The sequence below is a fragment of the Trachypithecus francoisi genome, unplaced genomic scaffold (assembly GCF_009764315.1).
Source record: "Trachypithecus francoisi isolate TF-2019V2 unplaced genomic scaffold, Tfra_2.0 Lachesis_group3, whole genome shotgun sequence".
NCBI classification, from domain to species: domain Eukaryota; kingdom Metazoa; phylum Chordata; class Mammalia; order Primates; family Cercopithecidae; genus Trachypithecus; species Trachypithecus francoisi.
Genome location: NW_022681468.1, coordinates 94,665,213 through 94,690,301, shown reverse-complemented (window position 1 = coordinate 94,690,301; position 25,089 = coordinate 94,665,213). Strand labels below are relative to the sequence as shown.

The following is a 25,089-nucleotide window of genomic DNA, read 5'->3' as shown; positions in this document are numbered from 1 at the left end:
GAACCAAAGGAGAGGTTTTTTGGCAAAGGACTTGTGGCCTCTTTTCTTGTCCATCATCAAGCCACATTGAGAGTTAGGGCTGCTTTCCTGCCTAGGCTGTGGTGGTACTTCCTGGGTCAGAGGCATATAGTGGCTAAAGTGCCAGGGTCCTAGAAAAAGCCTGTGTCTGAAATCACTCTTGGTCCTGTGTGAATTAACCTGAACTGAACACAACGTATTCACAGTCTAGGGACATTAAACCTGGGACGGATGGGGAAGGAGGCAAGGGTAAGAACCACAGATTACAAGAACCTCAGGGCCTTTGTTTGTCGTAGCCCCAGGAGGCTCCATGCCTTCTTGTGCTCAGGGCTCGTTTCTGCCCAGCTGCAGCCTTTCTCGATGTCACTGCATGCAGAGGCAGTGGGCCAGAAAGCCCATCCTTGTTTGCAGCTCCTCACCATTTCTTGTGGGTGTTGAAGATTTGCCCCCCCACCCCGGTCTGAATGTTTTGTTGCTTCTTGAGGCTCCACTTGGAGAGAGCGAATGTGTGTCTTGGAAGGTAGCCTGCCATCAAGCTGGATCTCTGAGTCATGTCCAGGTGGTTACTGGTGGTCACTGTGCATGGAAAGGACTAATATCATCAGTGCCCCTACCTCCAGTGGCTCATGGTTTCCTAAGCAGTGTCTCCAGGGCTGCCTCTCATCTCCTAACTGGCCCATAGCAATGAAGTTATCCAGTCATCTTTGGAGGGAAAATTCCCACGTTTTTCATTGACGCAGTCAGTCCTGGCTAATGTGCCAAACAGGAACATCCTCAAATTGCCGGAAGGCCATTTGCTCATGTCCCCTCCACTCTGCGTCTCATTGCAGGCAGCTGTCCTCACATTCAGCCCAGAAACTCTGTTAAAGTTCCAGAAACAGACAAAATCTCCTTTGTGCATATAAAAGCTGATACAACTGAGGAATCTATGCCCCATACTAACTACTGCATGATGCAGGTGTCATCGCCCTGTGGACTTATTTACGGGGTATGAGAAGCATTTTAAAATTGGGAAACGTAGGTGCTGGGCACGGTGGCTCACGCCTGTAATCCCAGCACTTTGGGAGGGCGAGACAGGCAGATCACGAGATCAGGAGTCTGAGACCAGCCTGGCCAATATGGTGAAACCTTATCTCTACTAAAAATATAAAAATTATCTAGGTGTTGTTATGGGTGCCTGTAATCCCAGCTACTCGGGAGGCTGAGGCGGGAGAATGGCATGAACCCGGGAGGTGGAGGTTGCAGTGAGCTGAGATCATGCCATTGTACTCCAGCCCGGGCGACAGAGTGAGACTCTGTCTTAAAAAAACAAAACAAAACAAAAAACTGGGAAACACAGATACCTCTCATTCTGAGGTCATCTGTTCAGAATTTGCATTTCCCAGTTTTGGTTTGGTGATTGAACAGTTTGCTAGCCCCATGAAGGCACGGCTTGAGGAGGGTCTCTCAGATCACACTTTGAAATGTTTCCTTCCTAACAGACATGCTCAGTTCTCAGGATCCTGAGCTGCTCGTTTCACATCAGAGGCTGGGAGCCAGGCTAGCCCACTTGGGAGGGATCTGGCACAGTGGCTCTGCTGCCCCACTGCTTTCCCTGGGAACAGTTATTTGCATGCTAAACACCTGGGTGAACTAGGGATGCCAGTGCCCCAGGAGGTGCGTGCAGTTCCTCTTATCCAGTGACTTAGGCAGCAGAGGACACAGCTGGATTGACACCTCTGAATCCACGTCTCCTTGCCACACAAACAGGAAGGCAGCCCTCACTGAAGCTGCATATGCAAATATCAGATTTCCAAAGGGAAAGACCTGATAGAGGATATCTTCCTGAGTTGGTATTAATTTGCTTTTATAAAGCAGATTTTTTTTCTTTTTCTTTGCAGAAGCTATGTGGAAGCAGGGACCTGAATGCTTCTATGACATCTCAGCATTTTGAAGAACAATCTGTGAGTGGCATTCCTTAAAAAGAAACATTAAATGTTATAGATATTTCTCATCAAATGTTTGTGTTTGTATTTCTTTGCCTCTTTTATTGCCAAAAAAAAAAAAAAAAATGCCAAACCGTATCCACTTACAAAAACAGGCCTTGCAAATTTTGGCTGGAGGAGATTAATTCACTGTCTATTGATTAGTCAGACTGGGATAGATTCTTCTAAAAATACAGAGTAACTATGAAATTGAGTGAGATAGCAAGGGAGATAAAGCCATTCTGAAGTGCTTTGAAGCTTTCAAAAGAAGGCTGTCAAGGGTGGCTTAGCCACAAGATCGATTAATTGAATGTCCAATAAGTGAATGATAAATGATCTTATCTGCCCTTTCCCTTTAAGGACAGTCAAAAGTTTGAAATGGCTCAAAAATTTAATTGGGCTCATGTAATAAATATTCAAAAACAGACTTGAATTCTACAATATGGCCTGCAGGAGTTGATGCATTTCTGGAGGAGGAAGGGACTGAGTTGCAGGGAGGTGAGACTGTGGGGATTAGGGTAAGAGACACTAAGAGTGGATGCCAGAGAATGAAAAAGAAGGGTGGAAAAGCCGGGAGAGCACTGGACAGAGACAATGTCCCTTGGGGACTCGGGGAAGGAACATGTGTCAGGTGGACATGTGGGCTTGTGGGGGGATCAGCTGAGTGCCCAGAACTGAAATTTTACTGCACGTGGAGGAGGTCTACAGAGGTGATGGGGGTTGGTGGGAAGGGTGGAGAACATGACAGGACATTTTACATCTGAACTCAGAAGTCGGGGCACATGTTCTTGGGAACCAGCCCTGCAGCGGCACTTCTTCCTCCTGTTGCCTCTCTTGGGACTGTACCGAGTTTTATAACAAGGGATCCTGCAGTAATTTAATGAGGCTATTTCAGAGGTTGGTTATCTCATTCTTGGAAGGTTAACCTTGCAAAGATGTAATCATATTTGCTTCCGAATTCTGATAAAATCCCACTGGGGAGCAATGTAAGGGACTTGTTAATAAAGCAGGGTAACTGAGTTGTCGTGAGGAGGAGTTGGGGATGACAGTTGATCTTCATAGTGCCCTTTCTTTTTTCCCTCCAAAATTAAGAAGTATTTCTGAAATTCTCTTGCTTGGGCCCAAGACATACTGTTTTAACTGCCTTCTCCATCTGTGCAGGTACCGGGGGAAGCCAGCGATGGCTTGAGTAACCTCCCCAGCCCTTTTGCGTACCTCCTCACCATACACCTGAAGGAAGGCCGGAACCTGGTTGTCCGAGATCGCTGTGGTAAGACCTGGGTCTGTTATAGTGGATGCAGCCTGGAAACTTCTTTCTGTCTGTCCTTGTATCAATATTGTCAGTCAGGCTCTGACATCACAGCATGGTTTAGGATAGACAGTATCTCAAATCTAAGTCTCTCCAGGTATAAGACATTTGCAGTGAATTATTTAAACACACTAATCCTTACTATTCTTTTTTATTATTAAGTGATACTATATAATGATACTAATAATCACATGAAGTTGTTTTAGAATGGAATGAGGTAACTGATAGCATTATGCCTGGCATATAGCAACTGTTCAAGAAAATGTTTCCTCAATCCTACTTTAATTATTCATGAGAAAAATGTGAGCCCATCCTTAGTATAAGGTCATCAGGTGTACACATTGACAGAAATGCCTTTGAAACTACCTGCCTTCTGCTTGAAATCTCACTGGACTCCCTCTAATAGCTAGTGTCTGCCTGTGATTGTTTTATTTACCTTTTACAAGTCTCTGTACCTAGCCATAAATATATACCTGTGTAATTTTTAAATTAAGATGGGTCTACAATTCCATATTGTTCTGCAATGAACTTTTTAAAAAAAAATGTACAGGTCTTCAAAATTGACCATGCTTTTCCATGTACATATATTGCCTTTATTTTAAATACTACATTTATTCCATAATATGATGTTTTATTTATCTGTTTCTCTACTGATGGTAGCTGTTTTTTTCCTTCTGTCTCTGTACTATAAATGATGCTGTAATGAACATATCATATATGCTTCTGTGCATAGATAAGGCTAAACCTGATATTAAAATGGCATGTGTTTAAGAGCAGACAGTGGAGCCAGACTGCCTGGGCTCAGATCTTGCCGTCTCTGTTCGTTGCTGTTTGATGTGAGAAATGTTGCTTGACCACTTGATGCCTTGGGTTGTTCATTTGTAAAATGATAGTAAGGTTAACCTACCTTACAGGCTATTGGGAAGGTGGCAGGCATTAACTTATATAATGTCTAGTTTTCAATTGAGTTTTTTCTTCTAAATTTTTATAATTCTTCATAATTTTCAGCATTGACATTTGTTATGTGTTGCAAATATTTTTCTCCCAGTCTGTTGCTTATCCTTAATCGTATGACCTCTTTTGTCCTTCAGAAGTTTTTCATTTCATTGTAGGCAAATATATCTGTTTTTTCTTTATGATCTTTATGTATTCATTTGGTTTAGTAGTTAAGGCCCTTTTATTCTAAAGAGTTCTTTTTCTTGCTTTGGTTCTTAGACAGTTTCTCCTGGTCCTTCTCTATTGTGTTTTGGAACATCTTTTCAATAAAGGAAGGGTCTGTTGACTCTTTGATCTGTCCTCTGTGTCTCTTAGGTTTTCTTTTTAATTTTTCCCATGACTTTTTCCTCTCAGGAAGAATTCTTCAGCTTGATCTTCAGCCTTGTCATTTTCTTGTCAGTTGTTTACATTGTACTCTTCTGTTTACCAATTATGGTTTTCATTTTTATAACCTGTTTTGTTTGATGATCCCATCTCTTTTTGAGAATAGTAAGTATTCATTTAAAATATCCTGCTTGCTGCTGTGTTTCTTGGATGTCAGTTTAATGTATTGACTGTCTCTCATTTAGGACGTTATTTTCTTTTACCTGTTTGATTCTCTGAAGCGGGTTGCTTATCATTTTATTTGTGTGTTTCTGTTCCCCCATCTGTGGATGTTATTTTGCTTACTGTGTCCTGCAATCAGTGATGATGAGGAGACCTTGGCATGCTGCAGGACAGGGTGAGCCGGTAGTTCAGGCTGGGTTCTTCCCATTCCTCCTGGTTATCACCTGCCACTTAAAGCTTTTCTGTCTGCATACGCCTGTGCTATCTGCTTCTGCTTATCTTCAGATGCCTTTGTTGGACATTGCTCAGCCTCAAGGCATAGGACAGTGTTGGCCCATCCAGCTCTCTTTTCGTACTGAACCCACCAGTCACACTGAGTTGCACTGGCCATCTTACCTGCTGCCTCCAAGCCTGGAGCATTCCTGGCTCACCTGCCACACACCCTTCCACCCTCCTACCCTCCCACTCCACCACTACCCGGAAACATCTTTGCTATGGCTCTTTACTGCTCATGTCTCTGGATATGGCTTCTTCCATGAACTGATCTCACCTGGCTTTCATCTTTCAGAACTGGATGAAGTACGGCCTTTTTTTCCTGAATCAGAGTTTCTCTTCTCTCTCTCTTGCTCATGTTTTTTCAGATGTAGCATTTTAAAATAGTGAAAAAATTATTGCCTACTTGTTGGTAAATAGTTTTTTTAAATCAAAATCATACTTTCTGTATCAAGTGTGTCCTTTCTCATTTCTATTATTATTATAAATGTATCTATGTTTACAGCTGCATCTCTTATGTTCTTTTTAATGGTTTGGTGCAGATAGCATTTGATGCCTGAAATAATATCTAAAAGATGTAATCGTAAGCCAGTGTAGGGGGGGCTTCCCACAAATATCCTGATTCTTGTCCCGATGCGACATAGTGTCCAGTGGTTACTTCTGTCAAAAATGATTGTTATCAAATTCATTTTGTGACAGTTTCTCTGGTGATCAGAAGAGTGTTCTAGAGAGTGTGTTTTTTACATTACTAGGAAGAAAATGTTCTCAAGCTACATGTCCTGTTTTAAATTTATGGAATTTCTTCTAATTTATTTATTTATTTTTTAGACGGAGTCTAGCTCTGTCGCCAGCTGGAATGCAATGGTGCAATCTCAGCTCACTGCAACCTCCGCCTCCCGGGTTCAACCGATTCTTCTGCCTCAGCCTCCCAAATAACTGGGGTTAAAGGCATGTACCACCATGTCCAGCTAATTTTTGTATTTTTAGTAGAGATGGGGTTTAACCAGGCTGGTCTCGAACTCCTGACCTTGTGATCTGCCCACCTCAACCTCCCAAAGTGCTGGGATTACAGGCGTGAGCCACCATACCCTGCCAATAGTTTTTAAGTTTCGGGACATATACAGGCCCTGGACCTCTTCTGTGGGCCAACTACTCCTTTTCTAGCTTTCTCCATTTTTTTTTTTTTTGTTCTTTCTCCCTCACTGGTGTCAGACAATACTATACTTCTCTATCAAACTGATGCAGTTACAGCAGATTCCTAGCAGATGGTCAGTGCACTGATTAGATGATGAAGTCATTGCACACATCAGAAAATGATACAATGGGGCTTATGTGCACTTGCTCCATATCTTGCTGTTTGAAGACCATAGTCTGCTCTAACCCCAGCCATCGTCATCTCTCTCTGCAGAGTTTATCACAGTTAAAACATGGGAGAATTTGGCTTTTATTTTGTGCAAACCTAATATAATCCAAGTGTAAATACCCAATAAGGAGTCTAGGTCATAAACTGTGCTGTTTCAGTCCTTATTTCTTTTGAAACCAGTAGTAATTGTTCTTTTTTTTTTTTTTTTTCATTTTGGGGAACACTTTATCATTATCTATTAAGAAAATACCTCACTCTTTCAACAAGTTCACTTTTTATACCTTGGGGATATATAGTATGCCTTCCTATATTATTACTATGTTAATTTCTGTCTGATTATCACAAGTATTAAATTAGTGATGAAGATGTGATCTTGAGCCTGCTCAGGGCAAGACAGCATTTGAGGGTCTACTGTGGTTTCAAGAAGGGGTCCTCATTACTAATACATGTGCTCCCTCACTCCTGCCTCCTTTGCCTAGGAACAACGTCACTTAGCAATATAGCATTATTTTCTACGAAAACTGACCGAGACTCAGAATTTTTATCTAACACAATCCTTTGGACCAATAGTTCTCAAAATTGAATGAGCCTCCGAAGAATCTTGGGAACTAATGAAAATGCACATCTCTGAGCCCCACACACAGATTCTCTGATTCAGTGTGTCTGGGGTGGGGCCAGGGAATTTGCACTTCTAACAAGTTCCCAGGTGGGGCTGATGCTGCTGGCCCAGGAACCACACTTTGAGAACCTTTGCTCTAGGCAGTCCCTGTCACAGGTGGATGTTGGCAGATGAGAAGAAACCGATGCTTCTCCTTAGAGGTAGAGTTTCAATTCTTGATTATGTTAGCCACGGCATTGTATTTTCCTGGAGCTTGTTCTCATTACCTGTTTGCTGTCTATCACTGATCTCAGCTTTACTTAATTTTTGTATTCTTGGAATATAATTTAATTTAGTATTAACCCAATTAAAATAATTAGGTTCAAGAAACTGTGTGATATGCTAAAGTACTAACTATGAAATGTTTTAGGCTTATCTATGCATTTACAATATTTAGGCTTTATAACATGTTGTCCAGTTCTGTAGATACTAAACCAATAGCTTATTGTTGCCATAGGAAGTATTGCAACAATACAGACTCAGATGGCACTTCTCCTATGCAGTCTTTTATGTTTTTCACAGGCATAAGCTCTCTCTCACCTCAATCGTATACAGATTTTACCTTTATAAAACATACACCTTTATCCTTAATTGGGTAAATGACTGATCTGCCCTATTACAATCTTAGTGCTATATTAGGAGGAAGAATAGTTTATTAATCTTTGCATGCCCTCCTGTGATATACCTGATGGTTTATACACAGAATATTTTTAATTAACTTTAGTTCTTCATTGAAGAAATCCAACTTCAGTGCTGGACTTAAGGAGCATTGAGGCCTGTTATAAAAGGAAAAGTATCTTTGCAGAATGAACAGGATTTAGTCACTTACTCCCTTATTCAACAAGCATGTCTTGGGTTTCCTCAGTGAAATGAGCACTACACTGGTACTCTTCTGGGACTTGGTGATCAAAGTCAGCAAAAAGGATTTATATGATTTCCGAGATAAAAGACGACTTTCATACGGATCACCTGGTCCAGCTGCTGATTTAATGGAAGCTTTAATTCAAGAAATACAAGCACAAAAATTAGATGACTTGTCGAAGGTCACATTGGGAGGCAAGATTCAGGGCAGATAGGGTGGTTCAGTGGGACAAGAAGAGGATTTGGATTTGGTCTACTACTTGGCTTTGTGACCTCACTGTACAACTTACATAACCTCTCTAAAATGGGTGTGATGTGACTTGCCTTATAATGTGATTGTAAGGACTGAAAAAAGTAAAACACTATGGATGAGGCTGGGGGACAGAATGTTAGGTAAAATAAGTCAGTCACAAAAAGACAAATATCCCATGTTCTCACTCGTGTGAGCTAGAAAGTTGATCCATGGAGGTAGAGAGGAGAATGCTTACTACCAGAGGGTGGGAAGGGTGGGAATGGGAGAAACGAAGAAGGATTGGTTAAGGGGTACAAAAATACAGTTAGAATAAGTTATAGTGTTCAATGGCTCGGTAGGGTGACTCTAGTTAATAATAATTTATTGTATGTTTCAAAATAGAAGATTTGGCATGTTCCCAACACAAAGAAATGATGTGTTTGAGGTGATGCATATTTCAATTATGCTGATTTGATCATTACACATTGTATGCATATATCAAAATATTACATGTACCCCATAAATATATACTATTATTATGCATTAATAAAGAAGTATAGATGACATAGTGGCCTACATGTAGAAAATAGGCAATAGATATATTGTTATAGTAATTAATGAATAATCATAATGCAAGATGGCCATGTTCTTGACTCCCAGCACAGAGCTCATTGCTGTGTTCCATGTCAGCTCCTCCATCATTGCACTTGGACGCTTGGTCCTTAACTTGTGTCAGTTTGCCATTTTCTCTGTGCTCTCTCTATGATCTGTCTTCGGTGTAGGGTTTTTAAAATACAGCTCATCAATAAACAATGCAGGAGGTTAGGGTTGCCAACCCCTCATGCAGTCAGACATACACATATAACTTTTGAATTCCCCAAAACACAACTGCTAATGTCCTACTCTTCATCGGAAGCCTTCCTGATAACATAAACAGCCCATTGGCACGTATTTTGTATATGTGTTTTGTACTGTATTCTTATAATAAGGTAAGCTAGAGAAAAAGTGTTAAGAAAATCATAAAAGGGAGAAAATAGATTTACTATTCGTTAAGTCAAAGTGGATCATCATAAAAGCCTTCACCCTCATTGTCTTCACATCCAGCTGGCTGAGGAGGAGGTGAAAGACCAGGGTTTGGTCTTGCTGTCTGAGGAGTTGCAGAAGAGGAAGAAAATCCTGTATAAGTGAACCCTTGCAGTTGTTCAAACTCATGTTGTTAAGAGTCAACTGTATTTTATTTTCCTGTGTGGAATCATGCATTTAATTTTAAGTAAAAAATACACAGATCTAATTAATCACATATTTTTTTATTATGACAGAGGCTCCTTCAAAGGTATTCAAATGTGTTGCAAGCTTGGTCATGGAGGAGCAGTAGCTTCAGGGCCTTTAATTCCAATTGCACAGTCTCTGTTTTTGAATTTTTTTTTTTTTTTTTAGGGAGAAAAACTATTTTTGACGAATCACTCTTTGCTAAGGAAGGAGTTCTGCATTTTCTTTGGATTGTTACACAATCATTACTGTCTATGTTACTTTCTGACTGGAATATGGATTAGTAAACGTTTTATGGCTTTGTGGGCTATAAGTGAAAATTAACTCTTGACATAGTGAGAAAGCAGCCATAGACAATAAACAAATGAACATAGTTGTTTTCCAATAAATATTTTATTTACAAAAACAGGCAGTGATCTGGATTTAACTGATGGGCCAAAGTTTGTTGACCTCTGCCTAGAATATCATGGTCTGATTTTTGGATTCTTGCTTTTAAAAACTGCTCTAAGAACATTATCTACAACAAAGGTGGTATAATCTAATTAGGCAGTCATCAAGAGTTGAGGCTAATGCTTTCAGCGGAAGTGTCTTGGAAATACTACGTGAAATAATGCAGAAAAATCCAGAGATGTTGAGTAATAAAAAGTCATTTTCTTGCTATTTAACTGAGCAGTGGAGTGGAAGAATATGGTATCTCCCTTAGGAAAAGACAGCTCACAAACCCCAAGAAAGGGTATTAAAAAGTGCTTAGAGGGTTTGTGATTCAGCATAGGAAGTTTTCGGTGACTTTGCCCATGAGGAAACACGTACAGAAGAGGACTCGCAGATACCAGAGTTTCCTGTCTCTGCTGTGATGCCATCAGCCAGAGGCTGGGAAATAGGCTTCACTGGCAGAAAGAGCTGTGAGGTTTTATCTGAATCACTCCCTTCCCTGGTTCAGACACAGAGCTGGTTTGTTAAGCAGGCTCTCAAGGCGGGATTTTGAGCTTTTTTGGGGAGTTTTGGTGAAGATTGCTAAACTACACAATTGTTAATTGTTTTTCTTTTTTTTTTTTTATTATACTTTAAGTTCTAGGGTACATGTGCATAACGTGCAGGTTTGTTACATATGTATACTTGTGCCATGTTGGTGTGCTGCACCCATCAACTCGTCAGCACCCATCAATTCATTATTTATATACGTATAACTCCCAATGCAATCTCTCCCCCCTCCCCCCTCCCCATGATAGGCCCCAGTGTGTGATGTTCCCCTTCCCGAGTCCAAGTGATCTCAGTGTTCAATTCCCACCTATGAGTGAGAACATGTGGTGTTTGGTTTTCAGTTCTTGTGACAGTTTGCTAAGAATGATGGTTTCCAGCTGCATCCATGTCCCTACAAAGGACGCAAACTCATCCTTTTTTATGGCTGCATAGTATTCCATGGTGTATATGTGTCACATTTTCTTAATCCAGTCTGTCACAGATGGACATTTGGGTTGATTAATTGTTCTTTAGAAAGACTCATGAGGAAGTCTGGCTTCAGAACAATGGGCAGGTTTAGCAATGGTGTCGGGAAAGGGGTAATGTTGTATAGTTGCCACCAGGACACCTCAGGGTCTTTAGCTGTCCACCTCTCTGTGTGTCTGTGTGTGCATACTTAAAAAAACAAAAACCTATGGGTAATTAAAAATGAAGTTGGTGGGAGACTAAGAACTCCCCGTCTTAAGCATGCTTAATACCCATGAATAATCATGGACACAGAAGACTATCATGGGAGGCTGAGAAGTTTGGATTAGGTAGCTCTGGAAGTGTGGCCACATTTAGAAGATTGTTCCTTGCAGGTGGTTTTCCAGTTCTTCAAGAATTTCCTTTGAATCTTTGGCATGTGGGCCTTCAGCCTTGACAAGACTAGGTCTGGTATTGGGGAGCTCAGGAGTAAACTAAACAGCCCTGTTATTATTACTGTTATTATTTCTTGTTGGATGACTTTGGCTCTGTAGTGGTCTAAGAACGAATCTTACTCAGATGCTGTCAATGGTCCAGGCGTGGCATTTAGCTCACCTTCATTAGCAATCCCCGGAAGAGGAATGGCCGCCATCTTCCTGCCTCTCGTCTGTCTCAGCCATTGCCTGTGTGTTGTGTTCATCTGACCCTCCCTTGCCCCTCTTCTATTTCTCTCATCTTTCTTTGCTCGTTCTACTCTCCTTTTCTTCATGCAAACGTTTTCCTTTTATTTCCTTATATTCCCCTTTTCCTTTCTATTATTTTCCAGGATGTTATACAAGATGTATTGTTTTTGACCAAATAGGACTTACACTTATTTTAACTTCTTGATCTGAGTAGCTCTTGGCAGTCTTAAACTTTGAGATTGTAAAGCAGAAGAAATATGTGAGCAATCGCTTTTAATTCCAACTGCTTCATGATTTGGTTGATGCGTGGAGGAAATTGAACCCTGGGTCAATTTCCCATCAGAAGGAACAGTGGTCGAGAAGGAGTTGTTCTGGCGTCTTAGAGCTGGTGCTAAGCTCCAGGCCGGGCTTGAACTTTAGCCTTGTGATATGGACAGGTCTCTCGTCCTGCGCAAAGTGCTCAGCTCATACTCTGTTGGCTCCTAGAACACGAATAGGTGGAAAACAATAGCCCTCGCATTAAAACCCTATGTTTTTCTATAGTGTTAGGCAGTAGTAGTAGCTTACCTCTCTGGGCTGAGGGAATACTGTGTTGCTGGTTCCCTCTTGTGGCCACTCTGCAGTGTTGCAAAAGTAAAAGAAAAGACGGTTGAAGTTCGCTGTCACATTACTAGGGCCATGAGCATCATCACTTCAGCTGTCAGTTGAGGTTTAATGGTTTTCTTTTTTGATGCAAGTTTTAGTGGATGAAAATTCATAAATACTCATTCAGAAAGCTGCTCTCTTTCTCAATTTCCAGCACAGGTAAATATCTGACAATCGTTTTTAGGGCAATGGCAGCTTTATTTGCAGATAATGGAAAAAAATGTACTACGTAAGTCATGTTCGTATTTAAAAGGAGTAGTTCAGAGAAAAACTTTAAAGATCTCTTGATACTGTGAAAATTGTGCTATGTAATCTGTGTTACACAGCATAATTTTTAATATTAATTATTGTTTATTATCATGTTATTACGTTATTGTTGTTTAATAAATTACTAAATTGTTACCAAAAAGTTCAAAAAGTTAAAATGACCGATTTAAGTCCTGGTTTTCTTTTGCTATTTAGCAGGCTAATTTTTATGATGTTGCTAGAACTCTATTGTATACTGAGCAGTGGTATAACTTCCCAACAGGTGTGTTCTGAATGGGATGTACTGAAGTATTCATTCTGGTAGCCCTCTGGGCACCGCTGTTAGGCTTGGGCCAGCCCCTCAGCAGTCTCTTCCGTAAACTCTGCTGTGCCCTACAGACATCATTTTCTTTTTGTGCCATGATGTGATGTGTTGAAGAGTGCTGGATGGTGGGTGAGAGTCATGCATAGGCTTTAGACGTGGACCACCAGAGTTTGGATTCTAGCTCAGACATGGTCTAGCCATGAGCCTGCTAGGCTTATGGTACAATTAACCTGGTGCGTGTGCTTGTGGAGACTTGGTGGTGGTGGTGAGGCAGGGTTGTGGGGTGAGTGGAGCTGAAACGGTAATATGCAATAAATCTTAGCTATTATTATGGCCCTATGAATTGTCATAATTATTCTTGGAATAGTTATTCTAGTTTGGGTTTTGCTTTTGCATTTTGCCTGTGGGAACAGGAATGACTTTGCAATTTTTCTCATCGTTTTTATTGTGGGCCTATCTTCCGAGTTTCCTCATCAATTTTTGAATCTTTTGTGTATCTTTTACTTCTTTTGAGATAGATGTTCTTCCCCTTCCACCACCACCACCTCTAACCTGGGTGGTGTGAGGGTTGTGAAAGGTGTTTTCTGAGGTCAGGTCTTATTTTCTGTGAAACAAGAGAAATGAGAGACTCTTTTAAAAGGCACTTTATTTGAATAAAGACTGTCGTGGATTGAGATTTTATTTTCCCCGTTATAAATTTGACCTAGAAAATGCCCCTTCAGATATTATAGTGACCGACATGAGTAAAACTGGCATTGATGAAGGCACACCCGTAGGCCTTGCCGAAATTCTGAACATTACTCCATTGCCCCAATTTTTTTTTTTTTTTTTTTTTGAGATGGAGTCTTGGTCTGTCACCAGGCTGGAGTATAGTGGCATCATCTCAGCTCACTGCAACCTCCAACTCCCTGGTGCAAGCGATTCTCCTGTCTCAGCCTCCTGAGTAGCTGGGATTACAGGCATGCTCCACCACATCCAGCTAATTTTTGTGTTTTTAGTAGAGATGGGGTTTCACCACATTGGCCAGGATGGTCTCGATCTCCTGACCTTGTGATCCATCTACCTCAGCCTCCCAAATTGCTGGGATTACAGTCGCGAGCCTCCATGCCTGGCCCACCCCAATTTTTAAAATCTATTTTTCTTTCTAAAGTGAAAGATAATCTGGCTTTTAAATGTTTAATTACCTGGTGTTTTCTCTCTACACATTTTTCTCTGTATTATGAAAACTTTATTTTGGAGAAGAAACTAAAACTTAGTAGGGCGCCATACTTTATTCAGTCAACATTTCGAATTTTGTTCACAATTGTTGATATTAGGAATAATGCCACAACAAACATTCTTATGCCTAAATCTGTGTGTACAGCTTACTTTTTCATATATTTGCAAGTAAGTTATATTTATTCAATTGGATTTTATTTTTTCTGTTACATGATTTGAGCATTTCAAGATTCTCATTACAAAATTGCCAATTTACTGTTGAGAAAGACCTATTTTGTTGACCTACTGGTATGTGAAAACGGGCCACTTTCTGTTTCTCACCTACCTTGTATGTAGAATATTGTTGTTGTTGTTGTTTGAGACCGAGTGTCACTCTGTCGCCCAGGCTGGAGTGCAGTGGCAAGATCTCGGCTTACTGCAACCTCTGCCTCGGGTTCAAGCGGTTCTCCTGCCTCAGCCTCCTGAGTAGCTGGGATTACAGGCATGTGCCACCACACCCAGCTAATTTTTGTGTTTTTAGTAGAGATGGGGTTTTGCCATATTGGCCAGGCTGGTCTCGAACTCTTGACCTCAGGTGATCCCCCCACCTCGGCCTCCCAAAGTGCTGGGATTACAGGTGTGAGCCACCGTGCCCAGTCAGATCTTTGTTATTTTGATAGAAGGAAAGTGTTGTCTTGTTTTTTTCTTTAAATTGTATTCATCAATTTGTACCTTTAAATATGTTTGGTTAATGAGATATTTGCTTCTCTGCATAGTCTGTTCCATGCATCACTGTTGTTCATTCTGTCTCCTGAGCATGTTCACATGCATTTTTTTTTTTAATTTGTCACTTGCCTTTAGATTTTGTTTATAAAGTTTTTGTTGCAAAAATATTTTTAATCTTACGATTCTTTTCTGGAAAGTGTCTTCATTTTTTTATCTAGAAAGCTTCTTGAGAGACACGTACATTGACCTACATTTATTCTCTTTTCTATCTAGTTTTACATTTATCTCTTTGATCTGTGTAAAGTTTACTTAGTTTCTGACCCAAAGCAGGAGCTTAGTTTTACTGTAACCAAATGGCCATCTAACTAACTAGGACTAAATATTTCTTTTCCTAATGATGTGATGGTCACTTTTTAAGTATACATTAAATTGCAACACATATTGGAGTCTGCTTCAACAATTTCTCTTTGATTCCTGTTGATGTTTTTCTCTTGTTTGGCATCAGCTCCACACCAGAGTTTTACTGTATTGAAAATTCAGTCCTTTTTATTTTGCAACATTTGGGATTTGCTTTTCATTGGAGTACCTCCTCTGAACGCCAGATGGCATGAGATCATTGGCCACATCTGGGCCAGTGTATCAAAAATTGTCATTCAAGAGCAAATGTGAACCTTTCAAAGATTCAGACACCCATTCGGTAACACAGGAGTGGTTTTCCTTCACTCTTTGAGTTTTGGTAGCTTGCGGATGTCCTGCAGTAAGTGATTGGAGCTGAGTTTTAAAATTGGTTGCTGTTTATTCCTTTGCCACTTGGTACAGAACATCACTGGACGTGTTTGTACCAACAGCCTTTAATGTATTCCCACAACTGAACCCTTTCCTCTGAAGATTTTTGTTGTATGGTTTTGTTTTGGGAATCTGTGTGGACTTGTGGATTGATCAGAATGTCCTGATACTCTGCTGCTTTGTAGAGTCAGTTTATCTGTTTCTGTGGAATCCCATCTCAATTCCTATGAAGTGCTTTGGAGCAAAATTGGGATATTTTCTATTCCTGCTGCATGTAAGAAAATTGCCTTACACCCAACCAAACATCATTGATTTGAATTAAATGTGGCATGTCTTCTATTTGCTTGATTGGGACTTCTCTAGAGGGGGTGGTTTTTATCAAGTGTTTGTTTCTTTTTCTTCTTCTTCTTCTTCTTCTTCTTCTTTTTTTTTTTTTCTTGAGATTGAGTCTCGCTCTGTCGCCCAGGCTGGAGTGCAGTGGGGCGATCTCCGCTCACTGCAAGCTCCGCCTCCCGGGTTCACACCATTCTCCTGCCTCAGCCTCCCGAGTAGCTGGGATTACAGGTGCCCGCCACCATGCCTGGCTAATTTTTTGTATTTTTAGTAGAGACAGGGTTTCACCATGTTAGCCAGGATGGTCTCGATCTCCTGACCTCGTGATCCACCGGCCTCGGCCTCCCAAAGTGCTGGGTTTACAGGCGTGAGCCACAGCGCCCAGCCTATCAAGTGTGTATTTCTATACTACAACAGTACATGCTGTGTTTCAAGTCATTCTTTTAATGTATTTGTTTCATTGTTTGTAAAGTTGATAAGAGGTATTCTGCCTGTGCGCACATTGATGTGTGTTTGTGGATTCCCACATATCCATGATTTACTCGTGGCTGAGTTTTTATTTCAGCAACAGTTAGTCCTATCACACCATCACGCCTTACCGAGTTTGAGGTGGGGAGTATGGCCTGTCATGGTGAAGGGTGTCATTCTTGAGTCTCTCTCTATGTAACAAATTACCTTGAATCTCAGCAACAGCCGTGTGTTCATGAATTCTGGGAGTGTAAATTTGGACAAAGCCCAATGGAGATGGCCTGTTTTTGCTGTACACTGTCTGGGGCTTCACCTGGGAAGACTTGAAGGTTGGGAAGCCTTGGCTATTGGGAACCTATCTTTGGAAGACTTGAAGGTCTGTTGATTCCCATATTGTGTGTATGGAATCAGGCGTCTGGAAGATGAAAATGGTTCCACATGAGGCCTCTCCATGTAGCATGTCTTCCTCATGACATGGCAGCTTCAGAGTCTTCAAGCTTTTTATGTGGAAGCTCAGGGCTCCAGGCACAAGGGTCCCAGCACAAGGCAGAAGCTGCATCGCCTTTTAGGATGCGGCCTTGGAAGGAACACCGCACCACAACAGTTGAAACAGTCACCCAATTCAAGAGGAGTGGGGACAGATATCCTACTTTTTTATTAAGTACCACAGAATTCAGGGGCTCTTTTGTAAAATTACTGTAGTTCTGACGCCTTTAGAGTGAAAACAATCTGGGTTCAAGGCTCAGCTCTGAACTTTCTAACTTTCCTCATCCTTTAAAACAAGTTTTTATTACCTATATTTAAAGCACAACATGATATTTTGATATCCATAGTATATTAGTAGTCTATTCTTGCATTGCTATAAATACCTGAGGCTGGATAATTTATAAAGATAAGAGACTTAATTGGCTCATGGTTCCACAGGCTGTACAGGAAGTGTGATGCTGGCTTCTGAGGAGCTTACAATCATGGCTTCCAGGGAGCAAGCATGTCACATGAGAGCAGGAGCAAGACAGAGAGCAGGGAGGTGCCCCACACTTTTAAACCACCAGTTCTCTTGAGAATTCACTCACTGTCCTGAAGACAGTACCAGGAGGGATGATGCAGAGCCATTCATCAGAAATCCACCACCATGAGCAAATGACCTCTCAATAGGCCCCACCTCCAACATTAGGGATTACATCTCAGTATGAGGTGTGGATGGGGACACACATGCAGACCATATCACATAGTGAAATGCTTCCTACAGTGAAGTCAATTAACATATCCATCATATCCATCATCACATAGTTAGTTTTTTGTGTGTGGTAAGAGCACTTAAAATCTATTCTCTTAAGAAATTTTTAATATATAATACCCTTCCATTACCTGGAGTCCTCATCGTATGGTAGGTCTCCAGACTTACTCATCTTACATAACTGTACCTCAGTGCCTTTGACCTACTTCACCCTATTTCTTTGCTCCCCTTCACTTGGGAAAAAGTCTTCTACTTTTTGTTTGTGTGTATTCGATTTCTTTTTGGATGCCACATGTGAAAGAAGACCATGTGGCATGTTTTTTCTATGCCTGGCTTATTTCACTTAGCATAATGTCCTCCAGCTTTATTCATGTCATAGCAAATGGCAGGATCTCCTTTTATAAGACTGAGAAGTGTTCTTCATCCTTAAAGAAGCAGTGTAAAGCATGTATATCTCCTTTTGTAGGATTAAAGGAGATCATTCCCATGTTAATGTTATTCTTGAATTTTGGTCCTGTTCTATTTTTTTTTCTGTAAATGCGGATGTCCATTTTCTTAGACTTAGATTAGTGCTTAAATAGTAGCTTGGGTGGGGGATTATTTGTAGTATTTTTTAATAAGGAGAATGCGAGAGTATCAATAATCATGTATGCTTTGGTAATAATGAATTTCTGGAACACAGATTACTAATACGCATATAGGATTTGTAGATTTCACCCTTTATAGAGATTCTAAGCAATTTTATTCATTGATTCTCTGGCTTACTCCTTTCTTATATTTTTTTCTCCTCTAAACCTTTCTAGTCTCTTTTTATTGCAGTATTCTAGCTGCTACCTCTCCTGTCCCTTTTTTCTATGTTGTCATGCCTTATTCTAACTTTACATGGGGCCCTCATTTTTTCGTGTTACAGGGACAACCATGTGTGAGGTCTCTAAGCTGAAATTCACATCCTTTTTTGGGTGACCAAAAATAGGGATACAGGCATATGGGAGTGTGTGTGTGTGTGTGTGTGTGTGTTTGCTTGTTTGTTTTGAGACAGGGTCTCACTCTGTTGTCCAGGTTGGAGTGCAGTGGTACAGTCCTGGCTCACTGCAACCTCTGCCTCCCAGGCTCAAGCAGTCCTCCCACGTCAGCCCCCCAAGTAGCTGGGACAAAAGCTATGCATCACCGTGCCTGGCTAATTTCTGTATTTTTTGTAGAGGTGGAATTTTGCCATGTTGCCCAGGCTAGTCTTGAATTCCTGAGCTCAAGCAATCCACCTGCCTTGGCCTCCCAAAGTGCTAGGATTACAGGCATGAGTCACCACACCCAGTGCAGGCATATGTTTTTAATGACCAGTTTGCCAAAAGCCAATTAGTTCAATCATGTATTCAACCAAATGACCAATTCACTGAAATTACAGAATTCATCATGTTAATATATTGACAATGCTTTTCTTCTCCAATTTATAAAGTTATAGCTATTGATATTCTTAAAAATATTGGATGGGGACTTTTAAAAATAGCTTTTGAAGGTCTCTGGGTCATCTTAGTTGATGGGTTATAAAGACAAGACCAAAACAGCATTTTAAACAATATTTAATTTGTGTCAAGTCAAAACAGTAAATGATAGAAGAGACTGAATATCTCATAGCTTAAGCTGCAGACCCACAAAGGGCAAGTGTAAGGAGAGAAAAAGGGAAGGTGTTAGGGGAAGAGGTGGGAGAGGGACTGAGAGTAGGGGAAGGCAGGGGACGTATGTGGAGGTCTGGGATGGTATGGGGTGGGACTGAGGGAGTTCATGGGGGCTGTGGTGCCGGGAAGAATCTGAAGACCCAGGAGGACCTCCTTCCCCAGTTCTTAGACCTGCCCTATGTCTCATCGTTTATCCTCTGTGAGTTGCTATAAACTTTAAAATTAGTTAAACAAATTTTAGTAACATTGAGAATTTCAGGTCATTGATTTTACTGTATATTGGTCATTGGAAATTCTCCAGTAAATTGGACTTTGGTAAATTGCCTGGAGCTATTGCAACTCAGGGTCTGTCTGTGGGCAGACCTTGTCCAAGGTGCCAATACGTGGTAGGTCCATTTAGAGGAAGGAAGTCAATCGTATTTGGGAGAGAAGTTCAGGAATAGTTCAATCAGAGTGTGCTAAATGGCAAAACAGACAGGAAGGCCAGTAGAAGATTGGGGAAGAAACTGTTCTATGGTTGGTATCAAAAACGGCTGTGAGAAGCATGTGGCCCTTATCTGCAGAAGAAAGATAATGGGCCGTGATAAACCTGGGAATGTGCATGTTCTGTTTATTTTGGTGGATAAAACCACTGGCTTGGAATTCTGCTAGCTTTGAATCTACCACTGTCTGAAGTAGTATAGATTTTTCTCTGCACAGGAGAAGTTCCTTCTTTCTCAGATGGCTGAGGAAAAATGTCCTGTAAATTTCCATAACGTCCATTAGGGTTTCTGAAGAGGTCAATTAAAAGTGCCGCAGCAGCACCTGTTCAAAACTTAGAAACAACTTTTATATTTTTTGTATTTTCTGGTGTCAAAGTCAGAACTTACAGATTCCATCTAAAAGAAGCTCAGGCATGATTCTTTTCCCAAGAAAAAGAGAAGATCCTAAATATGTGTATATATTCAGAAGACTATAAATGGATGTGTATAAATATAATAGTCACTTATTACTCTTACCCTATTAGATAAAAAATTTAAAGTATATACTTTTTGTATGTTTCCAAATACTATTTTTGTCATTGGAGTTTTATATATGTAGCTCAGTGTCCCTAAAGAGCTGGTAAATAATTTAATTATTGACTTGAATTTGAAATCCTAAGCTCTCCCAAAGAAAGTTATCAGATATTCCAAAATGTGAACTTAGTGTTAAAATATAGTGATAATTTCCTTTCATGATGAGCAAACAACTACTTCGGGAAATATATTTGATTAGAAAAATTTTCAAGCTAAAGACATTTCTTTTGGATAAATTGCACGGCTAAATTTTATGACTTAGCTGATAGCAAGTAAACTTTTCCTACAAATAATGCTTTTGTATTCAACACAGTGTATTTTTAGTCCAAATTAGGAATGCTAGTTTTAAAAAAATGTTACATAGTAAGTTTATACATATATATGCACAGACATACAGATAAAGTGAACATTAAACTCAATCGTAGAAGTATATTTATGGGCCAGGCATGGTGGCTCATGCCTGTAATCCCAGCACTTTGAGATACCGAGATGGGCAGATCATGAGGTCAGAAGTCCGAGACCAGCCTGGCCAACATGGTGAAACCTTGTCTCTACTAAAAATACAAAAATTGACTGGGCCTGGTGGTGGGCACCTTTAATCCTAGCTACTTGGGAGGCTGAGGCAGGAGAATTGCTTGAAACCAGGAGGGCGGAGGAGGTTGCAGTGAGCTGAGATCTTGCCACTGCACTCCAGCCTGAGCGACAGAGCAAGACTCTGTTTCAGAAAAAGGTGTATAAGGATTCTGATGTCTTATTAATTGAAGAAAGCAGGTAAATGATATTGTATAAAGACTGATCCCTTTTTGTGATAAGTGTGTGTGTGTATGTACATTTAAGCATGTAAAGTCTAAGTACGTATCAGCATATTAAGCTTTTCTAGATGGGAATTTTTTTCTTTTTTGAAAACTTTCTTCTTTTTTCTTTTACCATTGCCATGAGTTATATCAAAAAAAAAGCAAAGAGAAGTTGTTTGTAATTAAAGCTGTATTTTAGAGGTTCATTTTATTTGCATATTACAATTGTTCTTGAGCCATTCAATGTGGTATTGACTGTTTCTATTCACCATTTGTATTGGCACCAGCCATGTTCTTCAGTAGCACTCTCAAAGTGGCAAGAGTTCCTAAAAATGATAAGAAAAATCAAGGGGAGAACAAAATCTTCAAATTACATAGTTCTGGGTGACTGTTTCCTGATGATGACTTGAGTTGCCATGGGTCCTTACTGAGCTGCCTGTTTTTATCAATTGTATCTCCAAAGTGCTCTGAAATCCTCAGTGAATATAGCAGTAGGAAAGGAAGTAGCCAGTCCTTATGAGGACTTAGTGATTTTTAGTTTTTATACAGCTCTTTCCTTCTAGGACAGCTCAGATTATTTTATAGAAATGTTCCCAAATCACACAGAATCCCTGCGAGAAGTAAGATAAGGAATTTTCTGTCAAACTTAAGAGAAGATGATATAAATTTCACACCTTTAGAGGTGACAATAGAAGAAATACTATAGAAACAAATTAGTGTACATTAACTTGGAAAATTAAAGTAAAATAAATGAATATTTAATTACTGCTACATGCATTGCCATACACTCTTCCCCTTTATAACTTCAGTAGTAATACTAAAAATAGCACTCGTGAGACATTCTCAGCAAATGGCCGAAGGCTGCTATCGTTGAAGTATATTGGATCATTCAGTTCTCAAAATGATCCCTTGAAGTTGATAGTTTTCTGTCTCACAAGTGAAGATATTACAGCATAAGGAAACTGAGTAAATGGCCCACAGTTATTTAGTTAGTAAAAGGAAGGCCTGAGACTTTAATTTACCATGTCCATCTAACTTCAAAATTTATTCATTCATTCATCACATAAGTATAATCCATCTACCAGGCATATTAGGCACCTCTGGTCATTAATCTTACCTTCTAAAGGAGCTTTGATTTGGAGAAGTTTCATAATATACTCATAGGTGGTCCAAATAATGTTTTCTGTATTTAAATACATTTGTAAAATATGGAATAGAAAAGTTTAAGATGTTTTTTGATTTTGTTTGTTTAGAGAGACAGGGTCTTGCTCTGTTAGCCAGTTATAGTGCAGTGGCATAATCCTAGCTCATGGTAAACTCTAAATCTTGGGCTCTAGCAATTCTCCTGCTTCAGCTTCCTGAGTAGCTAAGACCACAGGCACATGCAACCGCAACCAGCTAATTTTTTTTTTTTTTTCCCGGTGGAGATGGGGTCTTACTCTGTCACTCAAGCTGGTCTCAAACTCCTGGCCTCAAGTGCTCCTCCCGCCTTGGCCTCTCAAAGTACTGGGATTATAGGCATGAGTCACTGTATCCAGCCTGTCATTTGTACTTCATTTCTTAACATAGTTTAGTATTTTACTCTATATTATGAAAGTTCTAGGCTAGGAAATAGTAAGCAGCTTTTTAAAATGGTTTGGATCACATACCCTCTCCCGTCCGTGGAGTGTCTCTCAAGATGAAGTTCTATGGAAGTGCTTTTTAGGGCATTTTCTGAAACTGTGAGTAGGTCCTTCTTGTGGTCTGGTCCCAGCTTTCTCCTCAGTCCTCAACTCTCTGTTGCTATATTTTCTCAGCTACCAGGTTCCCTAGCTTTACCCTCTTTCTTCTTTATTCTAAATTATAAGCTGTTGTCAGATTTATATTTCTAAATCTTGGCTCTGAACACTTTAGCCTGCTGCTCGTGAGTGAACCTGAATTTCCTTCCCTCTTCGTATTAAAATAATTCCAGATGAGCTAAAGGCTTAAGTGGTGAGGAAAAAAAAAAAAAAACTATAAAATCAGTGGAAGAAAACATAGCTGAATTAATTTAAAATTTTGTACAACATTGCTTCTAAACAGGATGTTAAACTACAAAGCCATAAATACAGCTTAGGTAAATTTGATGAAATAAAAATGAAAATCACTTATTGCCAGAAATAACGTAAGTCTAAACAAATTCTGACAAGACTTATAGTCAATGGTTGATTGATTTCCACAGTGAAGGGGCTCATTTAAATCCATAGGCAAAAGACAAAACCATGGGCCATTCATATTCATTTCTCCAGCAGTTTCATTGTTAAAATTTTCCTCTGAATATAATCACTTATGGACTGCAAGATAATTATGGAAGGATGCCTATTACAGTATTGTTTATACTAGTTAATAAAATTGGAAAAGATATTAATATCCATTATTTAGTAACTAATTATATAAACTAACACAATACCATGAAAATATATTCAGTTAGTTTTTTAAAAAACAGTTGATCTATATTGCTGGTACGAGCAGAGCTCCAAGGAATGTTAAGTGAAAGCATGAGTCCACTAAAAACAATTCCATTTTTTTTCCTGTAAAATGCCCAAGAAACTATTTATGGTGGATATATAAGACAGGTGAGAATCAATGAAGAGTACTAGAGTAGAGATTTTACTTTTCATCCCTTTCAGAGTTGTGTGCATGCATTACTTTTCTTAAAAATTAAAAAAAAAGTAAAGAATACAAACACCTGTATTTATTACAGATTATAAACTAAACTCCTTATTTTGCCTTTATAGGCTACTTGGGCCTCTGACTCATCTGTTTTTTTACAACTTTATTTCTCATTTTATGTTCTTCCCTTAATCTCTGGATAGATGGAAATGCATGCTCGGCACCACACCACTCTAGTCATTTTGAGTCTCCTTCCCTCCTTCGCTTTTAGAGCAGATGCCTCCTACTGGAATGACCTCCTTCTCTGCCTGTTCTAATCCACCCATATTTCAACTCCCATCTTCTTTATTGCAGCTTCCACTGGTACTCCAGCTAGAACTAATCTTCCCCACCTACGAGCCATCATCATTCCCAGGTTCACTTCTGTTGGGACACTTCCTTCTTGAACTTTGTTTTATATGTCTGAGTTGCCTGCTGCCCCTTAGGTGAAGAAGAGCAAGATCTGGGATGGATGCACCTTGTAACCTCCTGGAGTGCTCAGCATGGAGCCACACTCAGAAATGGCCGGAAGCTGTTTGTGGCTCATTAGCATGCCTGACAGATGCAGCATCGAGGGAGATGTGATGACCAGTAGTGTCAGTGGGCAGGAGTAGAAACAAGGGCTGTCACATGTGGTCGTTAGGAAGGGAAGTGGGTGCAGCATTTTTAGAGGACTGATGACTGGCTGTTAGTTTTGCTTAGCATATATATGTATATGTATGTGCATATATATGTATGTGTATAGATACATGTATGTGTATATATATGTACTGCTGTGTGTTTGGAATGGAGCAGGACACTAGGGCCATGAATGCTTAACATCCTGATAGTCTACGTCTGAGGCTGAGGGACTCCATCAGGTCCACATGGCAGAACTGGTGATGGTCCCAGAATGGAGGCACCGTCTTTGGACTCTTGGCTTCATTCCCCTCGCCGAGTACCACACTACCACAAGAGCCGCATTGTGTCTGAAGCTCCCAGTGAACAAGGTTAAAGTCCACCCATTCAGGTGTCATCTCATCATTTGTATAATCTGGGAGTTGCATTCCTGAGTGGCCGACCCCTTTTCAGAAGCTGCCTAGTTGAGATGTCACTTCCCTGACAGTGAGGCACTTAGGCTCAGAGAGAAAAATCACAATGTGCTCCCCCTTCTTTCAAATTTTCCCTAACAATTAACGCGGCACTAACTTGACACCCTCTTTCCTTGTTTGGCTTTGTAAACCCTGGTCCCTTTTTCTATTAATTCCAGACATTAATATTTTCTTTCACACAACTGCCGCCATTCACCCGTGAAACAGTTTGAACATTATGTAGCTGTCAAGATGCCTGGGGATTAC

At 40.2% G+C, this 25,089-nt stretch overlaps 1 protein-coding gene across 3 annotated transcripts in view; it reads left to right on the top strand.

The window, feature by feature from the left end:
- Window positions 1–25,089, top strand: part of MCTP2 (multiple C2 and transmembrane domain containing 2) — a 257,644-nt gene that overhangs the window by 83,759 nt on the left and 148,796 nt on the right. For all 3 annotated transcript variants that reach the window (XM_033188895.1, XM_033188893.1, XM_033188894.1), the window contains 2 exons: window positions 1,899–1,961; window positions 3,144–3,252. In XM_033188895.1, coding sequence (XP_033044786.1) covers window positions 1,899–1,961; window positions 3,144–3,252 — 172 coding nt within the window. The remainder of the gene's footprint in view (window positions 1–1,898; window positions 1,962–3,143; window positions 3,253–25,089) is intronic.